The sequence below is a fragment of the Poromitra crassiceps genome (genome assembly GCF_964638095.1).
Source record: "Poromitra crassiceps genome assembly, chromosome: 1".
NCBI lineage: Eukaryota > Metazoa > Chordata > Actinopteri > Beryciformes > Melamphaidae > Poromitra > Poromitra crassiceps.
Genome location: NC_139623.1, coordinates 26,349,577 through 26,373,898, shown reverse-complemented (window position 1 = coordinate 26,373,898; position 24,322 = coordinate 26,349,577). Strand labels below are relative to the sequence as shown.

General features: G+C 43.1%; 1 protein-coding gene across 1 annotated transcript in view; it reads right to left on the bottom strand.

Moving 5' to 3' along the window:
* The window catches only part of zhx2a (zinc fingers and homeoboxes 2a), a 69,611-nt gene that overhangs the window by 6,850 nt on the left and 38,439 nt on the right, over positions 1–24,322 (bottom strand). Inside the window, exons 2-11 of the mRNA XM_083659313.1 lie at positions 15,397–15,878; positions 14,030–14,749; positions 9,111–9,323; positions 8,387–8,617; positions 7,131–7,346; positions 6,867–6,951; positions 6,028–6,213; positions 4,681–5,066; positions 3,351–3,600; positions 154–313 (exon numbers count right to left, since the gene is read on the bottom strand). Of these exons, the coding sequence (XP_083515439.1) occupies positions 154–313; positions 3,351–3,600; positions 4,681–5,066; positions 6,028–6,213; positions 6,867–6,951; positions 7,131–7,346; positions 8,387–8,617; positions 9,111–9,323; positions 14,030–14,749; positions 15,397–15,495 (2,546 nt within the window). The 5' untranslated portion in view covers positions 15,496–15,878. The remainder of the gene's footprint in view (positions 1–153; positions 314–3,350; positions 3,601–4,680; positions 5,067–6,027; positions 6,214–6,866; positions 6,952–7,130; positions 7,347–8,386; positions 8,618–9,110; positions 9,324–14,029; positions 14,750–15,396; positions 15,879–24,322) is intronic.

Sequence of the window (24,322 nt, the reverse complement as noted above, 5' to 3'; positions counted from 1 at the left end):
CCCCCTGCTATCCTTCCTCTCACAATTATATATATATATATATATATATATATATATATATATATATATATATATACACACACACACACATATATACATATATATACAGTATATAACCTGAAGTGAAAAATCTCTCTCTCGCTCTCTACGCACCTCCCTTTGTCAGCGGTGTTGGGGCTGGTCTGGTCCGATCTGGTCCGGCTCAGGTCCGTCACGCTGTGGCCCAGTCTGTCAGTGAACCACTGGACAATGTCTTGGTTGGACAGCTTGGAGCGCTCCATTGCTGCTGGGCTCTCAGCCTCCTCCCCAGCGCCTAGGAGGGGTCAGCAAAGATTTTATTTCTTTGGGATGTAAACCCCCCCCGCCGCAAGGCACAAAAGTGTTTGCTAAATGAAAGGGATAAAAAAAAAATCAGTGTATTAAAGCAGCTACGAGCAAGATTTTCGATTGTTATTAAACAGTATAATTATAATATTGATGCATCACATCTTACCTATAATAGTAGCTGAGACCAAAGCCGTGTGAATCGGAGATTGCTCTCTTGGTGATTATAGAGTCTGTGTCTGTCTACCGGCGGGCCGGATAAACCCGGAAGTGAAACGAAATGGTTTACGGCAGCTGCCTGCCTTCAACCGTTTCGTTCTGCCTAGCAACAGACCATAAACACGGAGAACGCCATGCAGGGGCTTGCTACTCTCGCGAACATCTCTCGTTATATTCTAACAGTTTGTTTGGAAGTTATTTTGTTATTTTGTGGTTATGGCCGAAGTGGCTGCCGCAAACCGTTTCATTTCACTTCCTGATCTGCCCCGCCGCAGACAGTCTAATCGTCAAGACAACACTGGCCGATTCACTCGGGGTTCAAGCGAGACTACTCGCCGTTGGTCTCGTCTACTATTAGAGGTAAGATGTGATGCATTGATATTCAATTTAGACTGTTTAATAACAATCGAAAATCTTGCTCGTAGCTGCTTTAAATACCATGTAAATGTGCTGTAATGTAAGTGCTCCATTTTGGCACATTTGTACATAACAAATTTGTTTTGTGTGAAATCCTTTCAGGCTGCTTCAAGGGTGATCTGACTTGCCATAATAAAATGATTGTCTTATCTCAAGAGAAATAATGTGCATGTGTATACTCATATTCATACTGATAAAAGCTTGCTAAATGCTAAATGGACTGCATTTATATAGCGCTTTTATCCAAAGTGCTTTACAATGTGCCTACATTCACCCATTCACACACATTCATACACCGAAGGCAGCATGCAGGGTGCTGGCAGCCTGGCACAGCCATCAGGAGCAAGGACACCAGACATGCAGACTGGAGGAGCCGGGGATCGAACCACCGACCTTCTGATTAGTGGATGACCGCTCTACCTCCTGAGCCACAGCCGCCACATGAATGTAATGTGATGTTCCAGCCTTTTTTGTTTGTCCTCCAAATATTCAATGCTCTTTTTGGTGGAATTTACTACCTTTTTTCTCTTTTTTCAACATCCATAAAAACATGAATATTGACTCAGCATTTCACACGGAAGATAACTACTGATGAATTGATGAATAATATATATCTGGTAGACATATTTCATTATTTCAGAAATAATATAATTGCTCCCCTAGTATTTCATAATTGACTGAAGTGCTGCACATGATACATGAATAGCGGCAGAGATTCTTAACATGATCAGACTGAGTAAATGTATTTGTACCCTTAAGCCGTTTTCCCACATGCGTACCGGAAAATTACCTGTAAGTCAATATCGGACATTTCCCTTCACACTTCGGCTCTCGCATATGAGAATCTAGCAGCGAAATTGCCTGTATGTTGGGGGGCGGGGCGGCACTGCAGAGCGGGTGGGGAGTGACGTGTCGGCAAAACTCTTGATGGTGAAATAAGTTTGCTTGTTTATCCGTTCACCTGCGTCGCGTTGAAGCACTTTTTACAGACTGGCTTCGTTTGATGTGTCCGGGCTTGCCTTCGCTGTCGGCAACGTAAGCAAAATACTTCCACATTTCACTTCGTGCATTTGCTTCGTCTGTGTCCCTGTCGGGCTGTGCCTGTGACTGAAGGAGGAGGAGGACTGTGGCCACAGAGGGAGCAGGCAGCAGAGAGGAGAGATCACAAGATCATTTCGCCAGTTTGCTTTAATGTGCGCGAATGATTAGATTATGCCCGCTGGAACATTAAGCAACGTGTGTACACCTCACCCATGCCGGCAAATGACTGGACCCGTTCTACACTTGCGCCTGTTATCGCGCATACCGCTCTTCTGACTGGCTCGAAACTGGTGAAATCTCCGCGATGACGGGGTCGCGCTTATACCGGCACGACGACTTTCACACATGCAGGCATTAGACCACGTTCCGGTCATTTAGCGGTACAAAGCGCATGTGGGAAAACGGCTTTAGACTAACACACTAAAGGATGCTGCTAATATGTGTGGGCACAAGTGAAAATAACCCTTTATTGTGGCTCCTGACCAATAGTTGTAATGTTTGTGGTGGAAAAAATGCTCAAATCCTTTACTTTACTTAAGTAAAAATAGCAATACCATAAAGTAGTAATACCATAATGGAAAAAATATTCCATTAAATGTCAAGTTTACTTTATGTAAGTAGAATTATCCACAGCTACATTACTCATTCTGAGCAATGGTATTTGTAAAGTATTTTAATGATGTGAGTTTAAAGTCTAACAATGCATAGTTTATTGTAATGTATTTTTCATGTAAAACCTTATTCTGCAAAGTACCCAGTAACTACAGCCATCAGATAAATGTAGCAGAGTAAAAAATCTCACGAAATGGAAAAACTTAAAGGGATACACCACTTTTTTTTAAGTTTAGCTCATTTGCCACACCCCCCCCCCCACATAGCCAAGATACCCCCTGCCTTTACCGGCATTGTCCAAGCAGTATACATTGAGATACAGTCGTGAAGTTAGTAATTATCACCATAGAATGGAGGCCAATGGTATCGCTGTTAAAAATCCGCTAAAACACACATCTCACGGCGCTGAAATACATGTTGTGCTTCAGGGACTCACCACACAATGAAATATCAATCCAAAATGGCACTGGCACTGGCAAATGAGCTAAAAAAAAGTGGTGTATCCCTTTAAGTAAAGCCAGTACCCCATACCTGTGCCTCAAAATTGTATGTAAGTGTAGTACATGAGTATGTACTTTCCACCTCTGTATAGTGTTACTATTTAGTTTGTCAAAAAAGAAAACACAAAATATAACAAAAACAGGGAAAAAGTGTGTGTGTGTGTTATATGTGGAGGGGTCATCGGGGGTTTGAACATTGGCAAAAATCATTACTATCATCTCTTGCTACAAACCAACCTTTCAGGGACTTGGGTTCCAGGGAAGGGTTCTGTTTTTTCTCAGCGCTTTGACCGTTCTGTTCCTGGCCCGCGTTCTGCTGCTCAGCATTCTGGCTTTGGAAAGCTTCCATCCAGTCCAGTGTTTCTCCATTCTTCAGTGCCGAGCGGTGGTCTTTGAACCAGCGGACAATGTCGGTACGTCCAAGGCCTGTTTGGACCTCCAGCTGGCTGTACTCCTCAGGACACGGCCACTGGGTCCGGCTGAACACCTGTCAAGGCGAACACCAGGGCTCATTTAACCCATGTGACATCAGAAAAATTCTAAATGTGCACCTGATTGAACAAGACATTACTCAAATCAAATGCTTTAATTGGCCCTACAATTCTTACCTAGATGTGATGACATCTTATTACTGGAAACTAGAAAGACCGCACCACGGATATATGCCTCCGCCAACAAGTGAGCAGTCGACATGCATGTCTGTCCAGACTTTGACGTTTGAGCCAAATGAGCAGAAATTTAATCAAGGTGTTACTGAGATGGCGTTACCGAGCTGAAAATGGTGTTCGTGAGGTCACAGTGACCTTGACTTTGGCCACCAAAATGTAATCAGTTCATCCTTGAGTCAGAGTGGACGTTTGTGGCAAATTAGATGAAATTCCATGAAGGCATTCCTGAGATATCACGTTAACGAGCATGAAACAAGCGGCCGTGATGTCACAGTAACCTTGAACTTTGACCACCAAAATCTAATCAGTTCATCCTCGAGTCCAAGTCGACGTTTGAGCCAAAAATGAAGAAATTCTGATAAGCTGTTCCTGAGATCACAGTGACCTTGAACTTTGATCTATGACCACCAATATCTAATCAGTTCATCCTTGAGTCCAAGTCGACATTTGAGGCAAATTTCATGAAATTGCGTCAAGGCATTCCTCATACTGTATAATGTGTAATGAACATTGTACGGATGTACAGACAACCCGAATCCATGATGCCTCTGGCCTGGCTATCACCGGCGGAGGCATAACAAAATGTGATTGTCACAGTTCGGCTCCCAGTGGCTGTACAGCTTTTACTTCTATGTACCATTTCATCTCTATCATTTGTCAAATCTGACCTTCAATCTTACCTCACTTCTTCTGACAAAGTGCCATCTCACCTTGTGATATTAAACTACAATCTCCTATGATTTAAATACCATCTCAACCCCTTTCTCTAAAGCAACACCTCATTGATCCCATCTGAAATTAAAGCAGCATTTCATATGTATCTCATTACAGCTTACATTCAGTCTACCTTGTGCCATATTCAAACACCACATCATCTAATCAGCCTTGTCTCTTCTTACCTCTCTGAGCAGGGTGAGGGAGCGGCTGCTGATGGGGGCGGGGCTTGTGGAGGCTGAGAGGACGGGAGGATGGGGGGAAGAGGAGGAGGAGGTGAGGAGGGGAGGGGAAACCGAGGAGGAGAGGATTGGTGGATGAGGGGAGGAAGCTGCGAGCACGGGAGGAGAGGAGGCAGAGGAGAGGACAGGCGGGTGAGGGGAGATGCGGAAGGCTTTCCCGTCCGGTTGGTGGTGAGATGCCCCATTCAGCAGCGCCCCCGCTCGCTCCTCTGCGCTCTTAGGAACCATGGTGAGCAAGGCCTGCTCCATGTTGTCCCTCAGCGCCCTGCGCTCCAAAAACCAGCAGTCCACCTCAGTCTTAGACAGCCTGGTCTCCTGGGCCAGCTGGTCTACAGTGAAACAGAGTTCAGCGGATCAGATGAGTTGTATGATCTATAAGAGGAAAGCTTTCTGGCAGCCTGGGAAGCAGTCCGTCTCCATGGGACTTTAATGAGTTCATTAAAACAATATCTGCTCTTCTTGTCATGCAGGCACCAATCAGAGACAGGTTTGAAGCCTGTTTTGGGTAAAAAACAGTGTTTGGACTGAGATAAATATTATGGTGGGGATTTCTTGACATAATTAATGTAGGTTACAAAGTGAGGAAACTTGACTTTTCATTAAATGGATGTTAAGGACGTAAATTTGGCCAACTGTGAAGTCCTGGTTAGCCACAAAGGTTTTGATAATTAGTTTGACAATTAGGTCACAATGTTTCCTGATGTTGAATAGCAGATTTGTCTGGGAAGCCTTCGTTATCTCAAGACCTGCAGAAGACCTTTCTTGCCGTTCCAGCGGGCAAAGGCTAATGCAATATGCTGATACCATGGATCTGAATTTAGCACATCGCCTTTGCCACATATCGTTTCCCCCTCTCCCATCATTCCTGTTACTCTTCCGTTTAGACCATCTGACAAAGCAGAAGGCCAAAAGAATTATCCTACTAAAAAATAAAAAAAGAGACCGGTTCCTGAGAGCCAACTCGCTTAGAAGGTTCTCAACTATCTGGGACCCATTTTTGGCCACTTTGACGAGGTTAAGAGTGACTAGTGACTGAGGCTAGGGGTGATGGACAGCCTGCCCAGCTTGTTTCCCATGGACCCCTTGCATAGGATCCCATGCACAATATCATGTACAACTAGCACATAGCACCTTATGCGGCTGGTAGCACCACGTTACAATGCTAAATGTCAAAGATGTATGTATTTTTTTCTCTCTCTTCTTTTCCTGTGTCTGAGCCTGTTTGTTTGTCTTGTTTGTTTATTGTTCTATTAAAAATTGGGGAAAAAAGGAAAAAAGGACAGTCTTTACCTAGCTCTGCCTCAGTTGGAGTGCTGCTTCTCTGGAAACTCTCCTCCAGCGCCTTCAGCTGGTCTGACGACTTGCCCTTCACCCTCTCCAGCAGCGGGAACTGGCTGGGGACCACTTTCTTCACCAGACCATCTTTAGATGTGGGCGTCACCTCTGCTTTCACAAGCACTGGTGGTGGAGGAACACCTTAAGGAGAGAAACAGAGAGCGAGATATACTATAAAGGCCATTATGCACTGCTAACATTTCAAGGTAATGCAGAGATATTCCCCAAAATTACACCCAGGCCAGCAGTATGGTTATCATGATGCTGTTGTTCCTTATAGTCCATCTCCTTACATTGATTTGGTCCCAAATCCCATTTCACTCCCATGCTGAAGGCCCTATTGGCCCTCTATGTTTCCCAATGTATCACTGTCTTATTGATCTCCGTGGGGAAACTGGGATAGCACACAGTAGTGGAACGTATTATAATGGAAAGGACAAACACATCCAAACAATAAAAAATACATAATAACCCTTGCAGAATACTCAGAGCCTTTTAACAGCATTTAGCATGTTTGTTTTTGTGTGGACCAGGTTTGGGTTCATTCGCTTTCAATTCAACCAAATGAAAACACAAACTGCAATTATTTTAATAAATGTGACTGTAGAGAACAAAATGCCTTTTTGCACATTTTATGAGTATTCTATGCGTTTTAATTGCTTTAGCAAGAAGAAGACATCATTTTAAACACACCGCTGAGAAGTGAAATACTAATCCATTAACTTGTAAGGCCATAAAGAGAAAGACATGATTAATCACAGGCAGAGCATTTCATCATTCATCATAGGGCATACCTTTGAGGTTGAGGAGTCTCTGTTCGCTGAACCACTTCTTTATCTCTCCTCTGGACAGCCCGGTGGTCTCTATCAGCCTGTAGATCTGCCATATGACGAGACGTGAAACAGTCAGCAAGGGTGCTGATCAGGTCAACACAAACAATAAAGGAAAAACTTACACTATTAAATCATAATACTACTTATATACTGTAATACTTCAAATTCCTCTAAAGGTTATGGCATGGCACAAACATTACAATTTCATTCCTTCCGTATTCGTACCTCATCCTCCTCTGGGAATGGACAGTGTGTGTAGCTGGTCCTCAGCACAGAGAGCTGCTCAGCTGTTTTATTGGGGTCTACAGTGAAACTCAGCAGTTTGGGTGATGCCAGCTTGGACACGGCCATGGGCGGCTGGATGGTTTGAATGATGGAGGGTCGTTTACTTTCCGTGGCGATCACAGGAGACGCCAGCGGTCGTTTGAGAGACTGCGCCACCTGTGGTGGTCGGAGTGAAAAATTGTAATACTTTGGGGAATCAAATTGGGGAATTTTAGCTGCTGGGATTAATCCTAATATAGACAAAACTGAGTGTGTACATACACATAATGTACAGTAGAGCACACAAATGCAAGTTTATTTGATGACAAGTACTGTGTCGAGTATAGTCAATTGACATGTTGTCCCAGACCCGGGTGTGTGCTTTATCTTCTATCACAACTAGCCAGTGTTGGGGGTAACTCATTACAAAAGTAACATATTACATGTAATATATTACTTTTAGCAGTAACTCAGTAATATAACTTATTACTTATAGGATTTCAGTAATATTATACCAGTTACTTTGTCAAGTAACTCAAGTTACAAATTGAGTTACATTTTATTAAATCAAAGCACATATTTAAAAAAGATACAATAATTTCCTAATCAAACTGTGTGTTTTTATGCAAATAACCATTATAGATGACAATAACAAGGGAAAAGAATAACGTTTAGAATCTTGGATTGTTTACACTGAAGGCTCAAGGCGGTTGAAATCATTTTTCGGGATGGTTCCGGGGCAGCAATGTCATTCTGCTGCTGCTGTTGTTTTGGTAAAAGTAATGCAAAAGTAGTGTAATAAGTAACGAGTTACTCTACACAGAAAGTAATATTGTAAAGTAACTTATTACTTTCAAATGAAAGTAACTAGCAATATGTTGTAAATTACATTTTGAAAGTAACTTGCCCAACACTGCAACTAGCTGTATATGTCTAGCAAGATAAATTTAAGCACACATCTTTAACCGAGTACCTCTCACACTAAGTACAGTTTTCCCTAGAATTTCCAAGAAATCCATTTCTTGGAAGGAGGAAAGAGTGGTATTCTATTCAGTCACTTTCCCAGATGGACTTCAATTCGAACCAACAACCTATTGGTCACAACTCTGCTTCTCTACCCTTGATGCTACCACTGCCCACGTTCAGCTGTATGCCTAAATGTAACTGTCCCTGTACACATGTCTGGATTTCTTACATTTGAGTCTGGGCGTTTATACCTGATTAGCCACGGTGAAAGCCAGCGGAGTGACTGTCGAACCGTTGGCCACGGGAGTGAGCACCAAGCTGGTCTGTCCCAGGAGCTGACAGGGGAGAGACTGGAGGAGAGAGGCCACGGGCTGGAGGGATTTTGAGGCTAAAGCAGAGCTGGACTGAGAAGTTACAACGGTGAAGGTTTGAGGGAGAGATGAGATTGTGCCATTGAACATTTTCTTCCTGGCTTCTTCCACCTGTTAGGGGGGGGGATGACTTGTTATACTTTTATACATTTGTTAAGAAACTTGCAAATGCAAATATGCAGGGATTTGATTAGGATAAAACATAAAGACTAGAAATACCGAATCGCGGTTCTATGCCTCCACCAACAAGTCAAGTTGCAGTCTACATCCATATCTGTCCAGGTCCAGACTCATACCAGCACAAATAGCCGTGCCATGACGATTAATCACGATTTGAGAAACAAAATTATCTTACTGCATTTTTTGTTTCTTATATCAACATCTTGATTACTTTCAACGTGAGACAATCAAAATATCAATTGTTAGATAAACAGTTTTTATTACTACCATCACTATTATTCATTTTTTTCCTATTTGGGCAACCAGTTGGTGCCTTGTTCAAGCATCTGTGTGATGAAACAAACCTTGGCAAATAAACTAAAGCACACTCATGCACACAGAATTCAATACAAAGTGCCACACATATTATTATTCTAACCCATACCTCCTCAGGGGACCAGCTAATGCCCTGTTTGAGCCTCTGAGTGGTGAACCAGACTTTGATTTGCTCCTCTGGGTGTTTTGAGGCTGCGGTGAGCCAAGAGAGCTCAGCCTGTGTTGGGTAGGGGAACTTGTTGAAGGACGAGATGAGTGTCAGGTTGCTGTCCAGCGAAGGGTTGTATTTGGTTGTGTTGAGGGGCACTGCGATCTTCGGTACCTGGAATAATGCAGTCGACAATGGCAAGTGAACAGTCAACGGGGGGGTACTTGAGGTGCCTAATTTCATGTCATTAATATGCAAGTGTTTGCTGCAAGTTGCTCCGAAATCAAATGAGATCACCTACTCTGAAACCTGTGTTTCTAAGTGTGAATATTATATCATGCATTGTTCATGAGTTACTGTGTTCACACGAATAGGTCTACACAGACAGACAGATGGCGACACAGGGCTCAGGAGTGCAACCATTTTGGTCACACATGCGCCCAAAAATCTGTCCAGTACGACTAAGCATTGGTCGCAATGGTGCACCTAACATTTAGCAGGTCTGTGTGTGTGTGTGCTCTCTCCACAGTGTACTGTGTCAATCTCTCCCCCCTCGTCATACACACACAGCAAGACAGGGACATACCCAACATAAAACCTTTTCAATGGCTTCTGTGTGCTTTAGACTTGTGCGGAAAAGTTTTATTTAAAAAAAGGTTTAATGTTACTAAAGCAGATTCTGGGAATAATGTTACCCAACATGGGATTCAAGATCGCTAAAATGTGTTGTTGACAATCTGGCTATGCTGTCTGTTAGCTAACATTAGACCCTCTAAGAGCAGCCATCTGCTACGGTTTGGCTATGGTTTCAACTTAAATAAACAAATAGCAGCTAATGTTAGCTGGACACTCAACACCCAGTGTCTTTGCTCAGTGATTTTTACTGGATGAACACTGCCCAGTGAGGTTATTTGCTTTATGATTTCACACTGGGATATGTCACCAAGTCACAGTATTTTCCACCACATCAGCATTACATAATGTTAGGCAAACAACAGATGAGTAAATAAAGGGCTATACAATTAAATGACAACAATAGCAAATAAGCTGCCATTCTGGTGGGAAATGCATGGCGCATCATGAGAATACAGTACTTTAATTGAATTAAACTAGATTGTAATGTATCGGAGATTAATCTAATCATATCGAAAACATGCTATATCATTCTCCATCTAATTTCCATTGTGTCCATAAAATTCTTTATGTGCTCCTAACTTTTTCAACTTAGGAGCATAATGTGTTAAAGTGCTCATTTTAGGAGCATAAAGTGTTCAAGTGATCATCTTAGCAGCATAATGTGTTAATGTGATCATCTTATGAGCATAATGTGTTAATGTGATCATCTTAGGAGCATAATGTGTTAAAGTGATCATCTTAGGAGCATAATGTGCTAAAGTGATCATCTTAGGAACATAATGTGTTAAAGTGATCATGTGTTAAAGTGATCATCTTAGGAGCATAATGTGTTAAAGTGATCATCTTAGGAGCATAAAGTGTTCAAGTGATCATCTTAGCAGCATAATGTGTTAATGTGATCATCTTATGAGCATAATGTGTTAATGTGATCATCTTAGGAGCATAATGTGTTAAAGTGATCATCTTAGGAGCATAATGTGCTAAAGTGATCATCTTAGGAACATAATGTGTTAAAGTGATCATGTGTTAAAGTGATCATCTTAGGAGCATAATGTGCTAAAGTGATCATCTTAGGAACATAATGTGTTAAAGTGATCATGTGTTAAAGTGATCATCTTAGGAACATAATGTGTTAAAGTGATCATGTGTTAATGTGATCATCTTAGGAGCATAATGTGTTAAAGTGATCATCTTAGGAGCATAATGTGTTAAAGTGATCATGTGTTAAAGTGATCATCTTAGGAGCATAATGTGTTAATGTGATCATGTGTTAAAGTGATCATCTTAGGAACATAATGTGTTAATGTGATCATCTTAGGAACATAATGTGTTAATGTGATCATCTTAGGAACATAATGTGTTAATGTGATCATCTTAGGAGCATAATGTGTTAAAGTGATCATCTTAGGAACATAATGTGTTAAAGTGATCATGTGTTAATGTGATCATCTTAGGAGCATAATGTGTTAATGTGATCATGTGTTAATGTGATCATCTTAGGAGCATAATGTGTTAATGTGATCATCTTAGGAGCATAATGTGTTAATGTGATCATCTTAGGAGCATAATGTGTTAAAGTGATCATGTGTTAATGTGATCATCTTAGGAGCATAATGTGTTAATGTGATCATCTTAGGAGCATAATGTGTTAATGTGATCATCTTAGGAGCATAATGTGTTAAAGTGATCATGTGTTAATGTGATCATCTTAGGAGCATAATGTGTTAATGTGATCATGTGTTAAAGTGATCATCTTAGGAGCATAATGTGTTAATGTGATCATCTTAGGAGCATAATGTGTTAATGTGATCATCTTAGGAGCATAATGTGTTAATGTGATCATGTGTTAAAGTGATCATCTTAGGAGCATAATGTGTTAATGTGATCATGTGTTAAAGTGATCATCTTAGGAGCATAATGTGTTAAAGTGATCATCTTAGGAGCATAATGTGTTAATGTGATCATGTGTTAAAGTGATCATCTTAGGAGCATAATGTGTTAAAGTGATCATCTTAGGAGCATAATGTGTTAAAGTGATCATCTTAGGAGCATAAAGTGTTCAAGTGATCATCTTGAAGATTTCAGTTTCATTCTCTTTGGCGACATGGACACCTATGGCGGTAATTGCAGGTGAGATCCAAACAGTGTTGTTGTGTGTCACCACAGACATCCGGTTCATAAATGCTGCAATACTGAAAATGCAAAGGCTTCCATCAATGGGCGATAGGCTCAATCACAATTGTGTTAACTCAGTTGGTGATAGATGGGTGGGACAATGGTGGCAGGACATAAATAACACTGATCATTTTTATAATGAGAACTAGCAGGCTTTACAGAAGCTCACAGACAAATAAAGAGGTAGGCTCGAATGTGTCGTAAAAAAAATATCTCAAGCTCAATTTGTATTCTTGCACAAAATAAATTCAAGCCCTTTCAATGACCCATGTCTATTAGGGCTGGGCGATATGACGATATATTTCGTCTGGACGATAGAAAATGTATTTAGTCTCATATGATGCTCTATCGTTTATATCGTTGTGTTGCAAATCACACTCTTTACTGCAATATTGTCCGTCATTTGGATGACGCTGTGCTTTCTTCATTCCGTTTTCTTTTTTACTCATGTCCACAGTCCACACACGCACCAGACTCTGTGTCAACAAACCCCTTGCGTCCCTTTATAAGTGGCACAAATCAGCCGGGTGAGTAGGCTAAAGAGCAGGGAGATGTTACCTCCACTCCGTCCGCCTAGCCTACCCAGGCATTTGCGCTATGTTAAGTCCGCGTTTGATCCATATTTGTGTGTGTCCTCCTAACATTAAACCTGGCAAAACATCTCCTCCTATCCCCTCATCATCCCAAGGAAATCCCTTGAGGACCGACAACAAAACATCTATCGTTAGCTTTAGCTTTTAGCTTTCCCTGGGTGAGTTGTTTTGGTTAACGTTCTTCTTCTTCTACCGTTGTTTATTCTTCTACTGAACATGTAGGTATTTTGACGTTTACTAAAGAAATACTGCCGCCTAGTGGCCACTTTTAGATATGATTCCAAATTAGTGCTTAAATCAAACACATCAATAGCAAATGCTAGTGTCCTCTTTGAAAGTTGAGGTACAGAAATCCTCCACTTTCCACAATGCACTGGGCTCGTGGTTTTCTAAGTCCACGCCCACCCCTCAGGCATTTGGCTGATATCAAACTCCAGTAGGTGGCGGCCAACCGCCATAAAACTCAAAGAAGAAGAAGAAGAAGAAGGCATCGCCATAAAACAATAGTAGAAGAAGAAGAAGGCATTTTTCTTGGATAGCTAACAATAGCATAGCTACCTTTTTTTTTGGGCTCCAAATTGCACCAATTTTAAACCGAAGTATATATGTCGGGAGATGTCTTCACACACAAAGTTTCATGCAGTTTAAGCCATTTTCCTAGGAGTTATAAGCATCTGATGTTGTAACTGACATGTCAAAAAGGGTACATTGCTCAGCGCCCCCATCGTTGATTTTGTAACTTCAACGCACCTTCTACTAGATGTAAAATTCAACGAGCTTTCCAACGGCGTCAGTCCCGTGTCTGTAGCTGCTTCCGTTCCCGAGATATGGCCATGGTTCTTTGCAAGGAGCTACGGGAGCTAACGTTAGCTAGCCTATGCTATGCGGTGGAAAAAAATGGCTGCCTTTTGTTTTGGTTTAGGAGCTGTGAAGGGGCGTGGAGGACCTCTAGAGGCGGGACCATGGCGGCACACCCAGACAAGACTTGTAGTTTAAAGCTGTTCATCTTCCGCAAGTGTGGTACACCGCTCTGATGCGGTCGTGACGTAAAACGGGTCAGAGCGGTGTACTAAATATGTGAGAGATAAGGGAGATCAGCCAGGAGGGTTGAGTGAGGGGAGGTAAAGGCTGCTTATCTAATCCAACTACTGACATTGTAATGACACAAATATGGTTGAAAATCAGGAAAGCCGGCCTTTAACTGCTACATAAATAAATGGCCATGTGGTCATTTTATATAAACTATAAATTGAATTTACAGAAAATACAGTATGCTATATCGTGATATATATCGGTATCGGGATATGAAATTACCTATATCGGGGTATGAGATTTTGGTCATATCGCCCAGCCCTAATGTCCATGTCCATTTTCAAAAAATGTCAAGGCCTTGACCCTCCCCCTCAAATTCACAAACTTCCAAGGATTTCAAGGACCAGTGGGAACCCTGTGTGTCCTTCGATCATTGCCCCCTACCTGGGTGTAGTTTGGAGGCCGCTGTAGCGAAGGCATGATGTGGGAAAGGCTGTCTGCTTTGAGGAGCGTCGACTCTGGGATGATGACCGTCCCGTTAACATTGAGCGCTGTGATTGGTGTCTTGGCCAGATCAGAAGTCAGTTTACCCAACTGAGAGTCTGTCCGTTTATTATCCGATGTGATCATTTTTGGCTTCCCAATCTTGACTGTGGTGGATTTGCTGAGAGGTAGAGTCCCTAGCTCCTCCCCTCTGCCAGAAGTGGCACTGGACGTGTTGTAAATAACCGTGTTGTTATTGAACCCCTCGATAGTCTGCTCTAAGATTGTCTGATTGTTCAGTTTGATACGTTTGAATTTAAAGTTGCTCTCCCCGGGGTGACACCGCTCATTGTGTTCTGTCAAGGTATCAAACTTCTTTGTGTTGAAGTTGCAGACGGCACACAGGTACAGAGGGTTGAGGATGACGTTCGGGTGGTTGGAGTCTACATGTTCTTTGAAGGTGTTGAGGTTCTGGGTGGAGAAGGGGCAGTATTTGCACTCGTAGCCCCCCTGCTGCCTACGCTGAGGCTTGGACAGGTCTGGGGGCTCTGCCGCTGGTTTGTCTGGAGCTGCTGGGGGATCGAGGGCTTTGACAATCGGTTCCACGACCACACATGGCTCCACCTCCGTGGAGAGATCTGTCTCCATGGGTCCCTCCTCTGCATGGTTCTCCACTGTTCTCTGGGGTAAGGAGACAGAGGGTTCCAGATGAAAAGGGCATAATGACTAGAACTTGCATTTTAATACTTGTACACATGATCCACACATCCATCTATTATTTGTGTCTGTACCATCTCATGGGTTCAATTCACTATTTTTTTTCTTGGAGAGGAATAGATTAAAACCAGTGCATAGTACTAGTAGTACACGTCCATTCATTACTATTTCATGAAATCAGTCCCCCCCCCCAATATAACCCTACACCACAAATTTATATAATAAATGTATGTACGGTAAATTACTTTTAATTAGTCTTAAATTCATAACTAGGTAAATAAATAATTATAAAATAAAATAAACATACAATATGTACAAAAGATGTGATCAAAAGTCAGCATCTAAAATTTACATTACAGAAAATATCAAGTGCAAACATTGTGAGTGTCCTTGAATATGGAAAATGTTAGAAGTTCTCTGTGCTTCCACGGCTTCTTTGTGTTTGGCCTGTTTAGCATGTTTGCGAACGCCATTTTCCCCACTGTGTTCTACACTAAAGCCGGCCTGACATAGATTGCAAAACACATGGTGTTTGTGAATACAATTCAGTCTGATATATCCGGCTAGCTCTAGCCCAAACTTGCTGAAAATGAATACTCTATCCAACACACCTCCATGTCCTGTGATTCCTCTGTCTCCTCATCTAGCTCCACCAGGGTCTGTTCTGGTCGGATCATGCAGGGGGTGGAGGCTTTCCGTCGGCTAGACATGGTTGACAGATGAGCTGACAGACACTGGGGAGACAGGGGTTTGTGCCAGGGCCTGCAGCTAGAGGGAGGTGCCCAGGATGGGGGACTATCGCCAGGCAGATGTGCTAAAGACTAGGCAGGAAGAGTGGCTTGGCCTGGGACTGGGGTAGGTGGACCTGTCCTCGGGGAGGTACCAAAGACAGGAAATAAGGAGCTGAGGAGTGTGGGGAATCAGATCCTTCAGAGTGAAGCCTTCCCTGGGAACAGGATCACTGGGTAGGGAGGGGAGGGCGGTGGGATGTGAGGCTCTGGCAGAGATTGGACTGTTGTAGTGTTGGCTGGCTGGCTGACAGTGTCAGCTCCAGAGGGGGCTGACCACTTGGAACTGCATGACAGGACACTACCTACATGGGAGAGATGGGGGAGGGGAGCCAGAGTAAAAGAACAAATTAAAGCAAAATAACACAAATAATCTGTATTCATTAAAAGTACAAAATATGTCTCATATTTTATACAATATGTAGATCTTTCAGGCTGCCCCTAGTTTTTGCTTATAAATTCTGCTAACGCTTCTTGAACCTGTCTCCTCCCTTTCCTCTTCATATCCCCTTCATGACTGAATTGGATTTAAGTGAAACCAATAGGTAAACCGTAGCTTTCACATTCCAGCAGAAAACATTAGTGGCACCTGCTCCTTCATTGAAATAGAGTGAAGGTGAATCCAGGTGAAAGCTATGATCCCTAATATAGTTTACCTGTTAAACACAGTAACGTGGAGTGTGTGTAAGGGAACACAGTAACGTGGAGTGTGTGTAAGGAACACACACACACAGTAACGTGGAGTGTGTGTAAGGAACACACACACACAGTAACGTGGATTGTGTGTAAGGAACAGACACACACAGTAACGTGGATTGTGTGTAAGGGAACACACACACAGTAACGTGGATTGTGTGTAAGGGAACACACACACACAGTAACGTGGATTGTGTGTAAGGGAACACACACACAGTAACGTGGATTGTGTGTAAGGAACACACACACACAGTAACGTGGATTGTGTGTAAGGGAACACACACAGTAACGTGGATTGTGTGTAAGGGAACACACACAGTAACGTGGATTGTGTGTAAGGGAACACACACACAGTAACGTGGATTGTGTGTAAGGGAACACACACACACAGTAACGTGGATTGTGTGTAAGGGAACACACACACAGTAACATGGATTGTGTGTAAGGGAACACACACACACACACACAGTAACATGGATTGTGTGTAAGGGAACCCACACACAGTAACGTGGATTGTGTGTAAGGAACACACACAGTAATGTGGATTGTGTGTAAGGCAACACACAGTAACGTGGATTGTGTGTAAGGGAACACACACACAGTAACGTGGATTGTGTGTAAGGGAACACACACAGTAACGTGGATTGTGTGTAAGGGAACACACACACAGTAACGTGGATTGTGTGTAAGGGAACACGCACACAAGAAACAGTAGTTGCAGTGGGCTAACAGCCAAAACACACAGGACGCGTAAGCGCAGCGCCGTGGTGCGCAGCCACCTTTTATTTGGCGCCCATGTTAACTGATCTGACTGTCCGTGCGCTGCTGCGCTTTAGTTTGGCGTCTGTTCTATTTTTTACGCAAGCCGCGAGCGAAAGAGACAGCGAGAGCAGGTGGAAAAAGAGAGAGGTGGTATCTGAAGTGGGGTTTCAGGTGGTAACAATTAAACAAGTACAGGAGTATACTATGCAACAGCGCAGTCTCTCACTGGAAAATGTGTTTTTTCCGTTATCCCGAGTGGATTTGGGTTTGACTGGATCCAACGCTGATTGGCTGAAGGAGTTATCTGTCAAGGCAAGTACACCCGCCCAACTTCCGCCCACTGCTAAACACTGGGTGAAAGCTTCAGGCCAGATGGGAATGAAGAACCAAATGAAACGTGAGTTCACGTGGCCGGCTGGTTTACCAGGCTATTTCTCACTGATGAGAGGACTAGTGTATGGGGAAAACCACGAGTCCATGATACATCCATCAAGTCGCGTTTCAACACTTCAGGTTGGTGGTGGGGTGACGGGGTGAGGTGTGTTTTCATGGCACACATGGGGTCCCTTGATACACGTGGAGCAATGTCTGAATGCCACAGGATGACCCAACATCACGGCCATTATCAGGTGCATGCATCCCTTCACAGCAGCAGTGTATCCATCTGTGAAGGGAATGTTTCAGCAGGATATGTCCTGTGCCACTGGGCAAAGACTGTCCACAACTGCTTCCACTAACAGGACAATGAATTCAGTTCAATTCAATTCAACACAGTGGGCTGCCCAGCCAACAGATCTCAATCCAATTTAACATCTTTGGGATGAAGGATTGAGCTATTCTGACTCAGAATATCTAGTATCTACTCAGAATTTCTGAGTAGATACTAGATATCCATTTCCAGCCAGCCTAACACATCTGTAGGCAGCATAGGCCAGCATCCCTGTGGACCGCTTTCAACACCTTGTTGAGTTTGTGCCCCGACAAATTCGAGGCTGTTCTGAGGGCAAAAGGTGGTGCAAGGCGATATCAGGAAGCTGTCCCTAGTGTTTTCTACACTCCATTTCAATTACAGTCAGAAAACTACAACAGAGACATTAGTCGGGTTTCCATCCACCTGTTTTTAGTGGAGTGGAGACCCTGCAAAATTCGCAAAAACCTCCAAATATTGCAAAAACGTTTTCACACTTGAGGGAGGTGGAAAAGTCGGGTGTATCGATAAAAGGAAAATGCGATAACTGCAGTGGAAACAGATTAAGCGATATTCTGTTGTCTCTCCATTAAAAACCCATGCAGTTTGCCTTGATCACTGCAAAACATGACATGCCGTGTAGCCTACAGAATAAGGCTACACACGGTAAATAAATGCGCAGCACAATACCTGTTGTGGTAAACAGAAGAAGACTGGGATATTAACTTTAAGGCGACACACTTCTAGAATTGAAATTGTATTCACTACTATCTGCTCTATCTAGCAGCTGATCAGCAGAGGCAGACAGCCTCAAACACCAGGTGATTGACAGCTCTATCACTTGCATTATAGCAGTGGATGGAAACGCGAATTATTTCGCATTTTCTTTTGTCGACTTTCTGAAAATTAGATTAAAATTTGCGATACCTTTGGATGGAAACGCAACTACAGAAAGGTGAAGGGAAGACACAGGTGGAGGAGTGTGCATTTACTTGTGTGCATGAGGCCGCGAGCCGCAGAGTGCAAGGTAGCATCCTTGATTTGTACATTCACGGAGCTGTGTGTGTGTGTGTGTGTGTGTGTGTGTGTGTGTGTGTGTGTGTGTGTGTGTGTGTGTGTCCCGCACGCCCGTCAGCTCAAAATGCAGATTCAGACAATCCGCGCTCACCGCCGACTGCACAGTGGGTTGCGGATTTTTCTGCAGTGGTAGGATGTGCAAAGACTTGAAAAAATAAATAAATAAATAAATAAATATAATAAATATAATAAATATAATAAATAAATAAATAAATAAATAAATAAATAAATAAAATACTTGAAAATAGTTCAACTAAAGCTTGATATAATCTGCATGTTATGCGTCACTTCTAAAGATCTCAGCACTACTTTGGCTCCATGGCAACAAACGTACTGCTCCACTTCGTTTCTGCCACATTTTTCAAAGTGATGCAGGGGAAGAAAAAACAGGACGGAATCATGGAATTTGGTGATAAAAAGGGAATCAAGTGTAAAACATGGAATATTGCAGAATTATCCATAATTTGTCTGAAATTGATAAAAGAAAAAAGGCTAATTATCCAAATCAAAAGTAGACCTAATTATTGTAGTAAATTGGCCTAGAGAAGTAATTCCGTTTTCGATTGGGGTGTTTTGGAGCAGCAGGTCTGATTTGATTTGATTTGGATATCAAGACAGCAAAATCCAAGGGATATACATGTGAAAGTGCAGGCACTTATTTACAACATGGTCCCTGGTGTTAAAACATGACATACAGTGACATTCAACATACAATGGAACATGATAGAACAATCAAGAAAAAATAAACGTTGGGGTACGCTCAGTAAAATATCTAAACCAGCTAACAATAGGAGAGACTACATGTTACTCGAGCTTATTTAGCAGGTGTTTTTTCAGCAGATGTTTAAAACTGTTTAGGGAAGTCGCAGACATAATCGGTCTTGCATGGGACCTTTACAGTATGTCACCTCACAACTTGGTTTTCACTCACAGAAACGTGTCGAAGAGGCTGGCTGAGAGAGCCAAGTCATATCGATCCTAATCCTAACCCCTAAATTAAAATTAAAATGGAAAAAAATTAACTTGGAAAATAATAAAATTGAATTTGGAAAAAATAAAACGGATTTCATATGGCCCTACTTCAAATACCCCTGTCTGAAACCATTTGGACTTTCCCATTCCAGTACACACCTGACACATACTGTAGGATACAGTTTGTCAGTTTCTCTTAGGTGAGACCAACAGTTCCAGGGACAGCTTGACCCACCGGGCAGCTTGGCCTCAGTAGCAGACATGGCTCTTGTTCTGAGCATTGGGTTTTATAATGACATGATATGATTAGCTACTCTCATTTCTACTCCGGCTACAGCTGGTTGACTGAATAAGCCTTGCTATCTAGTCTAACATTCCCACAAACCACTTGTATACAACATACATTAGACCCCTGTGTGACACACTGACAAGGGTGTTAGCAGTCACATTGACCTAAAGGGCTGGAATAGTTATGGTAAAGGTAAAGTCTCAACGATTGTCACACACCTGAGTGTGCAAAATTTGTTCTCCGCATTTGACCCATCCCCTGGGGGAGCGGCAGCAGTGCCGCGCTCGGGAATCATATGGTGATCTAACCCCCCAATTCCAACCCTTTGATGCTGAGTGCCAAGCAGGGAGGCAAATGGGTCCCATTTGTATAGTCTTTCGTATGACTCGGCCGGGGATCGAACTCACAACCTCCCAGTCTCAGGGCGGACACTCAAACCACAAGGCCACTGTGCATTCATACAATAAAATCAGCCCTTAAATAGCATTGAGCATCAAAGTCAAGAACGCTGATTGGTTGGGAAAATTACTTAATCCCACTGTCATTCAACCTAGCTTCATACCTCAGCTTCAATGTGTTTCTTTTATCAGTTAAGTTAGAAAAAACAGGCCTAGAGAAGGTAATGATGACGTGACAAAAAGTCCCGAAGGAATCTGGACCCGGGATGCTGTGATTACATGCATCTTAGCCCACTGAGCCGCACGACATCCAAACAGGCCTCGTTTGACGTACTGTATTAAGCACAACCTTTGACAACTCATACCAGTTTGATAACTAAAATGAGACTGGCACTGTGGCATGCAAAATACATGCAGGTTTTCAGGTGTGCTGCTGCTGCCTGTAAGACAGACTAACTTTAGGTAGACAACTTGTGTTGCCTTGTTCATTGAAATGACACCTAGGCTTACAAGTTACAACACTAAAAGGAGCTACATTCAGAAAGTTGAGAGTGTAGAGGAAAAACCCAACTTTCACAGGGTAATAATCATCTTAATGAGGGGAGAGAGAGGCTGAAAAAGTCTATCGATATTGGTGCCTCATGCAGAAGCTTCATACCCATATTCACCGTAAAAAATTAAATTAGTCTATGGCGCTCTTCTATCAAGACATAATGAGGCTCTATAAAACTAATATGCTGTTCCAAATCAGCGAGGGGGACAGAGGGAAACGCTTCTCCCTGCACTTTCAAATTAAAATTTCCTGTTCATGATGCTATACTGTAAATATTGAAGATAAATAGGTTAACCTCACCAAAACTAAGAAGCTTTAATATGCTATTTGGCAGTATGCTCAGAGGCAAGTATTTTTGTTCCACGCACTGTACAATCTGGAATGCATTACAATAGGCTGCTGCCAACTACAATATTCGATAATGCAATTGGGTGGGGCAACAGTTCAGCAGCTTCAGCTTAGCAAGCAAGTGAAAAGTGAGACTTTAGGGCATTCTAACATCACTCACACAAAAAAGACCTCTACAACAGCTACATACATATATCGACTGGCACCTTTGAGGGCTTGAAGAGCATCTTTCGCTGGGCTACTCATTGTCCCAAGATATCTCAACTCCTGAAACAAGTGGCTGACATCATTAGGGCCTGTGTCCACCTAGCGTGTTTTTCCGACGTTAAACGCTGGGAGTGCGCTGGGGAGCGCTGATCCCAGCGCACAATATACAAGGAAGCAACGTTAGTTCAGTGCGGTAGGAGCTTGATAGCTGACAGCTAGCAAGCTAACAACACAGGTAGGCTACGCTATTAAAAGCAGTAAGCACAACACTCACCAGAAATATTAAGTGTCTAGCCAATCTGCTCCCACAATTGAGCCTTTCTGTCTCTGTTACGATAGTTTCTCCATATGATTAGTTGCCAGAAAAAGAGCACCCGACACCAGCGTCTTTCTGAAAAGTTAAATTATTCTCAGCTGGGAGCGCTGGGAGCCGGCGCACAAAAACGCCGGAGCACTCTGAAAATAGACGCTGGATGCAGCGCACTTTCTATAGACGTCCGTGTGCACTCGCATACGCTCTCCCCCCATTGGAAACAACTGAAAAAAGACGCTGGACCTGAGGAAAAGACGCTAGGTGGACACAGGCCCTTACAATGCAGACTTACAGAATTACCATGGCGTCGCTATGGCAACCGTGGACATAGCGCTGTAGTCAAGTAGCTGCTGCATCAGTGTCACTGATACAGAGTGTATATACACTACAGTGATGATGACCAGACTGCATCAGTGTCACTGATACAGAGTGTATATACACTACAGTGATGATGACCAGACTGCATCAGTGTCACTGATACAGAGTGTATATACACTACAGTGATGATGACCAGACTGCATCAGTGTCACTGATACAGAGTGTATATACACTACAGTGATGATGACCAGACTGCATCAGTGTCACTGATAGAGTGTATATACACTACAGTGATGATGACCAGACTGCATCAGTGTCACTGATACAGAGTGTACATACACTACAGTGATGATGACCAGACTGCATCAGTGTCACTGATACAGAGTGTACATACACTACAGTGATGATGACCAGACTGCATCAGTGTCACTGATAGAGTGTATATACACTACAGTGATGATGACCAGACTGCATCAGTGTCACTGATACAGAGTGTACATACACTACAGTGATGATGACCAGACTGCATCAGTGTCACTGATACAGAGTGTATATACACTACAGTGATGATGACCAGACTGCATCAGTGTCACTGATACAGAGTGTACATACACTACAGTGATGATGACCAGACTGCATCAGTGTCACTGATACAGAGTGTACATACACTACAGCAGTGGTTCCCAAACTGGGGTACGCGTACCCCTAGGGGTACGTGGAGGTACTACAGGGGGTACGCCAAAATAAATCTGACCCCCCCTCTCCCCCCCTCCGGCAAAGTTAAACCCACACATATGACCCGCCACACACACACCGGCATTCTGATTAGACCCGCCCTACTCTGCCTGCCTCTGATTGGCTCTACCAACGAATATAACGAGTATTAGCCAATGAGAGGCGGAGGAAAGGGGTGATGAGACGTCAAAGCAGACTACAGCTGTGCCGTGCAAAACGCTGAAAGTGAATGGAGACCTGTAGCCTAGCCATGGAGAATTGGCTGAAAAGGAACGCTAAAAGACCTCGTCCCATGTCCACGGGAGCTTTCAAAACAGCACAGCAGGTGAAGGCCGAGTCCCGGCGGTCCAAAGCAGATCCAGGGCCTCAAGTGGAGCGATGTTTAGCAGAGCAAACAGTAGCGTTAGCGGTGCTAGCCTCGCAGCTACTAGTGTCAACACGGGCGCTTGCGCTGGTCAAAGTGATGGTGAATCCGAGCCCGAAGCCCAAGATGTCCGAGGAAAGTCCAGAGGAGACAAGGAATTTAACGCTAAAAAAAAGCGCAAATATGACGAGAACTACATTACTATGGGCTTCACTTGTATTGGGAGTAAGGACGCCCCTAAACCCCAATGTGTTGTATGTGCAAACGTACTGTCGCACAACTCATGCAACATTTTTTCTCTCGCCTGAATGAACTGAATCTAGGATTACAGTGCCGGATAAAGTTGAGGCAATGATTAAAAAGCTAGAGCTCTGGTCTGACTGTGTTGACAAGGACAACATACTGTACAAGTCTTGCCATCACTGCATGACGTTTTGTGTGCAAATGAACTCAGGCTTACTGACAGTGTCAAACGCAACATAAAAACACACCTCAGTGAGCTGGCTGTGCAATTACACAGGTACTTTCCCAAAACAGACAACACAAACAACTGGATTCGTAATCCGTTCTCTGGATCCTCTTCATGCCACTTGCCAACCTCAGAGCAGGAGAGTCTAATTGAAATATCTACAAACAGGGCTGTAAAAGTGGAGTTTAACCACAAGCCACTGCCAGACTTTTGGATTGCACTGTGCACAGAGTATCCTGCCCTGGCACATCGTGCTGTTAAGACCATAATGCCCTTTGCAACAACATATATGTGTGAGAGTGGCTTTTCAGCCCTCACTGGCATGAAAACTAAGTTCAGGCACAAACTGTGTGTGGAAAATGATTTGAGACTGAAACTGTCTCCCATTCAACCCAAAAGTGCAGAGTTATGTGCATCAAGTCAAGCACACCCCTCACATTAGTCTGTGGTGAAAAGTCTATTCATTTGTATTTTCTGTATTTTTTCCAGAGAAGTCATTTGTACTTAGCTGATGTGCATGTCACGTGTTATCAGAGATGCAAAGTAGTCACATTTAGGTG